General features: G+C 54.7%; 1 protein-coding gene across 1 annotated transcript; it reads right to left on the reverse strand.

Annotated features, from left to right (window-relative positions):
• Positions 1-1,419: 1,419 nt before the first annotated feature.
• Positions 1,420-8,256, reverse strand: LOC129783451 (olfactory receptor 14C36-like). Its single transcript, XM_055793415.1, has 2 exons — positions 7,656-8,256; positions 1,420-1,835 (listed from the first exon to the last, which is right to left on the reverse strand). The coding sequence occupies exons 1-2, from the start codon at positions 8,254-8,256 to the stop codon at positions 1,420-1,422; spliced, it is 1,017 nt and encodes a 338-aa protein (XP_055649390.1).
• Positions 8,257-11,183: the final 2,927 nt, after the last annotated feature.

Here is an 11,183-nt window from a genome sequence, read left to right on the forward strand (position 1 = left end):
TTGAGAAATTGTTCTGAATGAAAGACTGGAGCGCTGGACCCAGGCCAGCTGGTGGGATCTCAATCAATATTGGTTAGAACACCATGCCATGAGAACATGATCTTGTTGGAGGTCTCTGACAATGGCCTTCCCTGAGAGACCAACTGTGGCAAGAGCTATGGGACTTGTGTGTAACAAGTGTCAGTAGGAAGGTGGCTCCCTTTATATTTAGAAATGGTGATGGAGTTGGGTATCACTGGGCAACGGAGGAGGACAGAGGTGACCATGCAGCAGTGGTCCCTAATGAGGGCTGGGGTATATGACCAGGCTTGGAAATGAGCAGTGTTTGGGAATTTGTGGGGAAAATTTCCCTTCTGCAGCTTTCTGAGGGTGTGCAGGGAACACGGCACAGATCTGGCCCCTCAGTCCCGCTCCTTTGGTGCCTTGCTGGCTTCACCATGACCTCTGGGTCTGCACCAGGACCACCCTGCTGTGTGCCCCCACGCTGCACACCCACACAGCTGAGCTCTCACTGGTGTTTCCCTCTCCCTGGCCCTTCCCAGCCCAGCCCCCCCACAGCTCTGCCCACCTCCCCTGCCCTCTCCCCAGCCCAGGCAGACACAGCAGCCCACGCGGGGCTGGCCCCATGCAATTGCCCACCCAAAGGGGGCTGCAGAGCTCTGGGCACTCACCCCATGGCCATAGACCATCACAAGGGCACAGGAGATGCTGGTGGGCAGAGAGGGGTCTCCTCCTGCCAGTCAGCCCCAGGGCTGGCACCAGCCATGGCATGAGGACACAGAGGCCATTGCCTCCCTCTGTCTGCTGCTCCTCTCTCACAGGGACCCTGATTGCCCACTCCTGGCAGCCCCTCGGGGCCAGTCCCTGTCCCCAGCACCAGGCTGCTGGCCTGGGGGCTCCCCAGGCACCTCCTGCTGCACCAGGGACACAGCAGCCTGCCCCAGCTGGGGCATCCACAGAGACACCTGCTCTTGCCCAGGGATGTGGTCTCAGGCATGGCCCTGAGCAGGCGGTGCTGCTGTGCAGGGCAGCGGTGCCTGAAAGCCCAGGGAGATGGTCCCAGGCACATCCCTCTTGGTCACCCACCATTCCCATGGGCACTGGGCCCCCACACGCCAAGGCTCAACACAGGCCCATGCCCTAACGCCTTGCCCCATGCCCTCCTCCCCTGAGCCATGGAGAACCCAAGATCAGAGACGTTGTTCAGGAAACAATTCCTGCAGCTTGTTCCTGTGCTTTGTTTGGAATTAGTGCCAAAAGTCCAAACATTGGAACTGAGAAATCCTCCTTTTATTACAGAGATGTGAGCCAGGTGTCAAGGTTAATTGTCCACCCACGCACATGTACAAAGAACACCAGGTCAGACAGGCTGGGTTCCCACGTGCAAGAGATTCAGACATTTCTTGAAAAACAGGATTGTCACAAATAGAATGCTAAACGCACTGGAGTTTCCAGAAATGAAGTGGAAATGCCTTGTGAAGGGACATGGATAATTTGTTGCTTCTGAGAGACACCTGACTGCATCAGCTTCTTCAGTGCGTCCTTCAGCTCCTGGTTCCTCATGCTGTAGATGAGGGGGTTCACTGCTGGAGGCACCACCGAGTACAGAACTGCCACCACCAGGTCCAGCGATGGGGAGGAGATGGAGGGGGGTTTCAGGTGGGCAAATATGGCAGTGCTGAGAAAGAGGGAGACCACGGCCAGGTGAGGGAGGCACGTGGAAAAGGCTTTGTGCCGTCCCTGCTCAGAGGGGATGCTCAGCACAGCCCTGAAGATCTGCACATAGGACAAAACAATGAAAACAAAACATCCACAGACTAAACAGGAACTAATCACTAGAAGCCCCACTTCCCTGAGGTAGGTGTGTGAGCAGGAGAGCTTGAGGATCTGTGGGATTTCACAGAAGAACTGTCCCAGGGCATTGCCTTGGCAGAGCGGCAGTGACAGTGTATTGGCCGTGTGCAGCGCAGCACAGAGAAACCCACTGGCCCAGGCAGCTGCTGCCATGTGGACACAAGCTCTGCTGCCCAGCAGGGTCCCGTAGTGCAGGGGCTGGCAGATGGCCACGTAGCGGTCATAGGCCATGGCGGTGAGGAGAGAACACTCCGCTGAAAGGAAAAAGACAATCAGGAAGAGCTGTGCAGCACATCCTGGGTAGGAGATGTCCCTGGTGTCCCAGAGGGAGTTGGCCATGGCTTTGGGGACAATAGTGGATATGGAGCCCAGGTCGAGGAGGGAGAGGTTGAGGAGGAAGAAGTACATGGGGGTGTGCAGGTGGTGGTCGCACACTATGGCAGTGATGATGAGGCCATTGAAAACAATCAGTTGGCTAATATACTGAAGGCAACCCCAAATCATGGATGGCGGGTGACTCCTTCGCATCAACTAACATTTACAGAGGAAATTATCTGTGAATTGGTTAAAAGGAAGCACCATGAAACTCTCTGGGGAATTGAGAGTTTGGTAGAAGCCTTGAAAGGGCAAGTTCTAAATGTACCATGACTGGGAAAACAAAAAGCAGAGTGAAGAAGCCTGAGTTGTACCTGAAGAATAACCTCACCTAGCCCAATGATCTTTCCCAGGGCTGACAAAGCCCAGGGGATTACTGGCAATTAGACTTTTTCCAAGTTACTGCAGCAAAATGGGTATCCGTACCTTTTAGTAATGGCAGATGCTTTTTCAGGCTGGCTGGAAGCTTTCCCTTGTCGCACCAATAAGAAATATCGTAAGTGTAAGTTCAGAGATTATGCTGAGATTGGGGTACCCATAGGACTTTCTTTGGGTAGGGGTCGACACTTGGTAGTAGAAGCCCTTCACCTTTTAGCTAAACTAGGAGGGGTAAAATGGGATCTCCACACTCCATGGAGACCTCAATCAAGCGGGAAAGTAGAAAGAATGAAGCAAAGCCTGAAAAGACAGATGAGTAAAATCTGACAAGAACCTCAGAGAGAGCAGTCAGATGCTTTTCCCTCAGCATTGCTACAGATACAGGATCCAGCGTAAACGGAAGGAGAGACTTAGTCCTTTGGAAAGGATACATGGTAAACCTTGCCAGGTGACAGAAAGGGGAGTGAATCCCAAAATAATAGAAGGGAAACATGGCTTAAAAGAGCATGTTCAGTCTCTATGAAAGGTCCTGTCCTCTCTCCAGAGGTACGTCACTGTGAGCGCAGATCTGTCCCTGGACGTGCCTGTACATCACTACCGACCCGGAGATTGTGTGTATCTTAGAACGTGGTTGGATGAACCTCTGAAGAGAAGTGAAAGGACCTTTCCAGATTTTGCTCAGCTCCTACGCTGCTGTCAAGCCTGAAGGAGTCACTCCATGGACGTGCCATAGCAGGGTTTAAGCAGCCACATCACCAGAATGGACTGTCAAGCAAGAAAAACCTTTATGCTTGAAACTACCTCCAGAATCATGAAGTTCTAGGTTCGGTATCTTGCATTATTGCCATTCAGCATATAAGTGAATGACTGAAATGCGACCCCAGATAAGACTGGGCTGTCTACAGGGAGGCTGGAGCCTGCTACTTGTCTCTCCTTTGTAGATATATGTTGAAACATGTTTTACAGATGTATAGAATTTGGCCTGTGATGTGGTATGCTAAATCCTCAGCTTGGGTGGGATCAGGAGGAGTCATGGACATGGAATACTCATTTGAAAATTGTTGAAGAATCGATAAATGCTGTTAGGAGGAGTGATTGTTGGGTAGGTACCCATTTCCCTAAATGTCCTCATGCAGGAATGCCTGTAGCTGGTATCCCCATCCCATTGGGGACTCGTGGGAGTAACTGTGGCTAAGACCAAAATACACTCATTGGAACGAGACTGACCTCCAGACCTGGACAACACTGAATCCACACTCAGTGTGAAGTGTGTTACTAAAATGAAGCCGAGACACACCAAAATGGAACTCTGGTCTTTGTGGGGCCCTACCCACACTGTGATTGCTCAATGCATTTCATGAAGCTGTCAGAACTACCTAGCAGTAGGTACTGGAACGTTCCACTGGGCACTGGGTGGTGCTGGATATGTGCCCTGTAGCACAAAAAGCATTACCACCAAGGTGGTCGGGTAGATGTACACGGGGAGGGATTTTTCCTGATATGACTGACTGAGACACTGGAGAACAGTCGGTGGGGAACAACTTACCTGCGGAGATACAGGCAGAATCAACCACCCCTTACAGAGAGACCCACTGGGTTTCACTCTTCTGCTGGGTGGTTTATTCCTTGGCGAGGGGCTGCTGAACTGGGGAAGGCAGTGACAAAGAGATCCACAGGAAAGGAAGAGATGGCCAAGGACACTGCAGGTGCCATAAACTGCACTCTGTACGGCACAGGCAATGGCCGTACGCAAGGGGACAACCCTTGGGTTCTCTTGGTGACTTCCAGCCTTCCCCGTGCCCTTTGCCTTCTGTCTCACGTTGTCCTACGCTGTCCCACGGCTGCTGCTTTTCCCCGGCAGGCCGCAGGCACCCATCTGGCTTCCCCACCTTGCTCTCACCCTGCCCTTGCCACACATGCACTGATGTCTGCCCACCCTCACACGCTGTGCCTGCAAACACACAGACATGGACTGATCTCATACTCCTTCTGGACGACGTCTCCCCCCACAGCACAAGCCCCTGAGTGACATTTCCTCCTCCTGACCTCCAGTCTCCACTTTCCCAGCTGCACTGGGTGGCAGTGCTTCTCCCTCCTGCTCTTCCCTACCTCCAAGGAAAGCTCCACCACCTGGGAAACCACCCTTCAGGCGGGCATCCCGACCCGTCACCCTCCTTGTGGCCTTTCCCCTGACCATGCCACGGCCTCATCACGCTCTTCCAAGGCTGCGAGCCTTTCAGCTTCTCGCATAGACACGAGCAAGCGGTGTGCCTGCTGCGGTGCTGTCATGTTCTCAGGCAGCAGCGACGTGACAAGCAAGAAAGAAGCCCCTTGGTTCTGCTGGCCTGCCCGAGACACGGGCAGATGGAGCTTAACAGCACGTGTCCCAGCCATGAGTCAGGGGCTGCCCTACGCGCTGTGTCAGGCAGAGGTGACCTCACCGCCCCTTTCCCAGGCACATTGCTGCTGGTGGCCTGTCCCCTCCGCAGGCAGAACTGGCCTCACTGCCCCCGTCACAGCCATTGGCTTCCTGCTGGAATGTGAGTCCCTGAGACACAACTCACCACGAGATACCGTCCTCAGCCGTCACCCTCCCCGTGGCCCGGCACCCAGCAGATAAAGGGAAGCTTCTGTCAGCCAATTTATCTCATGGATTTCCTACCTACCATTTGGCTGAGAGAACATTCCCCAGAGGAACTGCTTTGTTTCTACTGGACCATGTTTTGTCTCTGCTTCTGCGCCTCTGTTTTCCCTTCTTACCCCTGCTATCCCATCCCAACAGAGCTCTCCATGGAAGTGAGTCAATGAGTCCTAGAATATCTCAGGTTGGGAGAGGCCCCTGTAAATGCCCTTGTCCAGCTGTCCTGCTCAAGGCAGGGTGAACTGGATGGCATCGCTCAAGGGCTCTGCCCACTTTGGCATCATCCACAGGAGGGTCTGAAAAGCCACTTTGTCAACTTGTACTGGGAGACAATAAAGACATTCAACACAGTTGGCCCAACTGCTTGCACTGGAAGATGCCACTAGTCAGTGGCCACCAGGAGGACTTGACCACTGGTGACATTTGGTCTTGAGCCCCTGTGGCGTATGATGCACCGACTCTGGGAGAGGATCGAAGGCACAAAGACACTTGAAGACACCTCGAAGACACTTTATTAATCAATAATCAAGCAAGCCTTTTATACCTTTGCAGGGGGCTGACGTGTCAGCCTGTAATTGTGCTCAGCAATTTTCCACTCTGGGCTCTTTTTTTATTACAGACACAGCAGCTCAGCAACTCCCTTTATCTACAAGGCCACAAGCTCTGCAGACCACTCTCTATCTTCAAGTTTCTCCTCTTGCTCCCATGGCTTCCTTCCAACAAGCATAACTGTGTCTCTCTCCCAAGGTCGGGTTTCGCTCCCTGACGCTGTTGAGCTAGCTCGAGACATAGCCACAAGCCCCCAGCCAACTTCCCCCCACAGTATCCTCCATTTCTTCACTCCCGAAGTCACCCATCTGCCTATACAGAAAGTGCAGGAGAAAAAGTCAAAACCCTTGCAAAGGTCCAGGTACAAACCATCCCCTTCTTGCCTCAATATGTATGGGTGCAGCAAGCCCTTTGATGTCCCACAATTACCTGGAAATGGCTGCAGGAATATTTCCACCGTCATTTCCCCAGACACTAAGGTGAGGATGACCAGCCTGTATTTCTCCCAATTGTCCTTCTTGCTTTTCCTGAACAAAGGCTGGATGTCTGCCTTTTGCCAGGACCCCAGAACCTCCCTGATTGCTCGGACACATTTGAGGGCACCATCCAGAAAGGGTGCCGTGATCAGACCGAGGCCCTTGCAATGAGCCTGCCCAAGGTGGGTGAGATGAATCTCCCTGGGACAGTGGCCTTTGTTCCTGCAGTCACACACAGGAACGGCCGGGCCCTGGGAGGTGTCCCCAACTCAGCTGGCCTCATGCACTGCTGGCGTGGTTGTACCCCAGCCTCACGCACACAGGGGTGCTCAGAGGCACGAGCCCGTCCCTGGCACATGCGGAGGCAGAGCACTGCAGCAGGCACAGTGACTGCCTGGCCTCCTGCTGCCCCTGCCAGAGGCTGGCAGCACCTCAGCTCGGGGGTGTCGCGCCCTGCTCGGCACCTCTCGGAGATGGCCCTCGTCATGAGCAACGGGCACGGGGACCTCGGTTCAAGGAAGCACGTTGCAGTGCTGCATTCAGGTGGTCTCCACAAATCCATAGCATTTTATGGAGGTCAGCACCGTCACAGAGTGCCGGTTGCCTGCCCCTGCCTGCGCTCACAGGACTGCCACGCAGCACGGCGGTGACCAAGCTGCCAGAGCCCTCAGGCCTTACACCAAGGCATGGGGTCAGAAGGAGAGTGTGGAAGTGGAAGAAGGACAGCACTTGAGAGCCAAGGGCTGGTGTTCCCTGGTACTGCTGCCATGCCAGGAACCTTTTCCCCTCCGTCTGTGGACAGAGGAACTGTCCCTGCAGCTCCAGAAAGGCCTTGGAAGGAAGAATCCCAGCCAAAATATAGTTTCCTAATGGCCCTTTGGCTTTGTTAGATGAGGAGAGAGCAGGGCACCTTCAGAAAAGAAAATCACAGAAGGAATTAGAATGGGGATGACAACTTTATCAGAACTGAAATACCACAAGTAACTACAAAAAATTCAGAAGAGAGTCAGGGTCTGTGATGAACTACATTATAAATGCTATTCATCATTTTAATGCTTTAGAAGAACATCCAGCTATCAGTTTGCACATTGCACCCTTCAGCTCCTGGTTCCTCATGCTGTAGATGAGGGGGTTCACTGCTGGAGGCACCACCGAGTACAGAACTGCCACCACCAGGTCCAGGGATGGGGAGGAGATAGAGCGGGGTTTCAGGTAGGCAAACGTGGCAGTGCTGACAAAGAGGGAGACCACGGCCAGGTGAGGGAGGCACGTGGAAAAGGCTTTGTGCCATCCCTGCTCAGAGGGGATCCTCAGCACAGCCCTGAAGATCTGCATGTAAGACAGAACAATAAAAACAAAACAGCCAAATAATAAAGAAGCACCAGCCACAATTAGCCCCACTTCCCTGAGGTAGGTGTGTGAGCAGGAGAGCTTGAGGATCTGTGGGATTTCACAGAAGACCTGTCCCAGGGCATTGCCGTGGCAGAGCGGCAGTGACAGTGTATTGGCCGTGTGCAGCGCAGCATAGAGAAACCCACTGGCCCAGGCAGCTGCTGCCATGTGGACACAAGCTCTGCTGCCCAGCAGGGTCCCGTAGTGCAGGGGCTGGCAGATGGCCACGTAGCGGTCATAGGCCATGACGGTGAGGAGAGAACACTCCGCTGAAAGGAAAAAGACAATCAGGAAGAGCTGTGCAGCACATCCTGAGTAGGAGATGTCCCTGGTGTCCCAGAGGGAGTTGGTCATGGCTTTGGGGAGAGTGGTGGAGATGGAGCCTAGGTCGAGGAGGGAGAGGTTGAGGAGGAAGAAGTACATGGGGGTGTGCAGGTGGTGGTCGCACACTACTGTGATGATGATGAGGCCATTGGCCATGAGGGCAGCCAGGTAGATGCCCAGGGAGAGCCAGAAGTGCAAGAGCTGCAGCTCCTGCGTGTCTGCCAATGCCAGGAGGAGGAACTGGGTGATGGAGCTGCTGTTGGACATGTGCTGCCTCTGGGCATATGGTCCTGTCACAGGAGAAAAAGACAGTGATAATTTAGGGGAGACTTCTGCAAGCAAAATCAAAGCCATTTCCCACAGACCATCCCCCCGTCACACACAGACATCCCTCTCTTTTCTCGGAGACCTTCCTGCAGCTGTGTGGCTGCAGCCCTGCTTGGTGCTGGCCGTGTGGGTGATGAAGAGCAGGGCATCTGCCCACGGGCTCTTGACCAGCCAGCCCCACTCTGCAGCAGTGGGTGGGGGCAGGGACCAGTCCTGGTGTTTAACTTTGTCCTCTGAAACCAGTGCCAACGCAGAAGGGCTGGTCAGCGTCTGCAGCGCCAGTGCTAAGGAACGGGAAGGGTGAAGGCACTGTAAGAGAGCTTTAGTTTTTTTCACAGCTCCCCCCCATCTCTCCTGTTGAGTATTTCCAGATGTCAGAAAAGCAGAGCATTTTTGCTGCCCTCCGGGGGAACACAGTGAGGTCTGTGAGGCAAGAGGATTGCCTGTGGGTGAGTGCCCAGTGAGGGGAGGTGGTCTGTCCTTCTGGTTCCCAGTTTCTATGGGCTTGCACCTTCCTGAGATGAATGGTGGCCACACTCCCATGTTACCCTGAAATACCACAAGGCACTGCTGAGAACGGACTGACCCACCACAGACCAGTAAAGGTTGTAGACTTTCATCAGAACTCAGCATCCCACCCACAGCAAAGGATACACAGCTCATTTCACCCACCCCAACAGTGTTTTCTCCATCACAGAAACTCTACGCTTCTATGTGGGGCTTTCAGATCACTAATGGGTGCAAGGGGACAGGTTTCCACTCTGGAGGGCAACTTGCTGCTTGGAAGGGAACTTCAAGGAGGTAGCCAAGTGCCCTAACAAGAGCATCAGGTTCAGGGAGAACCAGCCCCTTGCCCAGCCCCACATAGGGCATTGCCCACAGCCCCACAGCTGAGAGGAAAGCTGGGACACTTGTTCCCATGGACACACCTGCAGGAGAGGACCCACAAGGTCAGAGTGTGACTCTGCAGCTGAAACACCCATTCCCAGAGAGCCTGACAGCAAGAGCTAGAGAATAAAACTAACCCAAAACGGCAGAGAAAGAAGTAAAATTGCACTGATGGTCTAGGTAAGAGTGTCCAGGGCGAGCGAGCCAGGCACTGAGGGCAGCGTTGCCCTTGCCCAGCTCTGCTCGCCACATCCCACACACCAACATTGCCGGGCAGCTGCTCTCAGCCCCTGTGCTCTGCAGAGGGACCGGGGCACGTGGCTGCAGAGCTGCACCGCGGCTCTGCTGGAGCTCTGGCTGCAGAGGGGGTGGCTCACGCCTCGGGACCCCCAGCCCTGAGGGCAGAGGCTTTGCTGGGGGGAGAGCAGGCCAGGGGGATGCCTCAGAGAAAGGGGTCTGCACTGCACATGGTCAGAGAGAGCTTTCTGATTCTCCCTTCCACAACAATTCTGTCTGAAGTTTCCTATCAGTCCTTGCAATACCCTGGATGTCAGGAGACTTTCCTTGTGGGACGTATCTCCCTGTGCCAGGTCTTTCCCTGTCAGTGCTCACAGACCACATCTCTGCCTCTGTGCACTGGCCCCGCACAAACGTGCCTGTCTGAAGGGCACTGGCTGGGCACAGGGTCCTGCCCGCAGGGGGAAAAGGGCAGCTCAGAACGACCCTGATGGCTCCAGCAAAGGTGCTGCTGCTGCTGTTCATAGGCGGAGGAGTGGCTGAGGGCACTTCAGGAGGCTCCTGGCAGAACTCCTCATCACTCAGAGTTACAGCTGGCAGTCTCAGGGACATCTTCAAACTCGAGATCTCCATTAACATTTCTGCCTCCCCTCTCCTGCCCCCAACAACAGAAAACTGAAAACACAGATTGAGGAGAGCCCTGGATTTATCATAGCAATCCCTGCGCTGACCTTTGATACGAAAAGTCTCATCCAGACATATTCTGAGGGTAACCTATACTTGTAAGCAGCGCTCACCCTTGCGGCACACTCTCAACAGCAGAGAGATCCTTCCCTATCAGGGGTCGGTCCATACGCCCCCAGAGCTGTCGGGAGCCCCCAGCAGGCTGAGAGCTGCCCCTGGCAGGCGGCAGAGCCCCTGCCCCAGCACACAGCCCCCTGGGCTGCAGGGACCCTGCTGGCAAGGACAGCCCTGGGCACCCCTGCCTGCACAGCCACCTTCACAGCCCTGCAGCCGGCCCTGGCACAAGGCAGCCCACATGCCCTGGCCCTCCCACGCTGCAGCAGGGAAGCCCTGCTCTGCAGCACACTGGCCTCCTCCACAGCAAAAGGCTCCCACACGGTCCCACAGGCTGGGGGGGCCCCAGCTGCTGCAGACCCGGCTAGGAACTGCAGAGGCATTGCCCTGCAGCCACACACTTACCGGCTCCAGGGCTCTGCAGATTTCTCCAGCAGGGAGCTCTCAGCAGCCCCCCACCAAGGGCTGCTTTTGAGCTCTCCCTGCCTCCCTCCTCTGCCCCTCTGGGCTCCCTCCAGGTGTCCCTGGGGCTGCAGGGGAACCTGCTGGGCAGCAGGATGAGGCAATCCCTCACGGGCCTTGCCTCTCCTGGGGGGACACACTTATTTCCAGCAGTGGCAATTCCCTTACTAGAAAAAGTTTTCTGCAGGAGTATCAACTTTTGTTAACCCATTACTAGAGAGGACACCAGGAAAACTGCAGCAAAGGATCCAAGTACTCCTAAAAGAGTGTGTGTGCATGTGTGTGTCTGGTGGTTCTGCAGGCAGGGGCAGGGAGGATGTCTTCAGTGCTTCAGTAAGCCCTGCAGAGCCCATTTCAGCACTTCATTGCACAGTCCGAGGGCTCAAGACTCAGCTCTCCTTTGCCCAGGCCATGTCTCTGCTCTGAAGCAAAGCCTTTGCACCCCCGGGCTCGGGGACACTTGGTACCAGGTTGCCTTATGG

This window comes from Falco peregrinus, unplaced genomic scaffold, assembly GCF_023634155.1.
Source record: "Falco peregrinus isolate bFalPer1 unplaced genomic scaffold, bFalPer1.pri scaffold_42, whole genome shotgun sequence".
NCBI classification, from domain to species: Eukaryota; Metazoa; Chordata; class Aves; order Falconiformes; family Falconidae; genus Falco; species Falco peregrinus.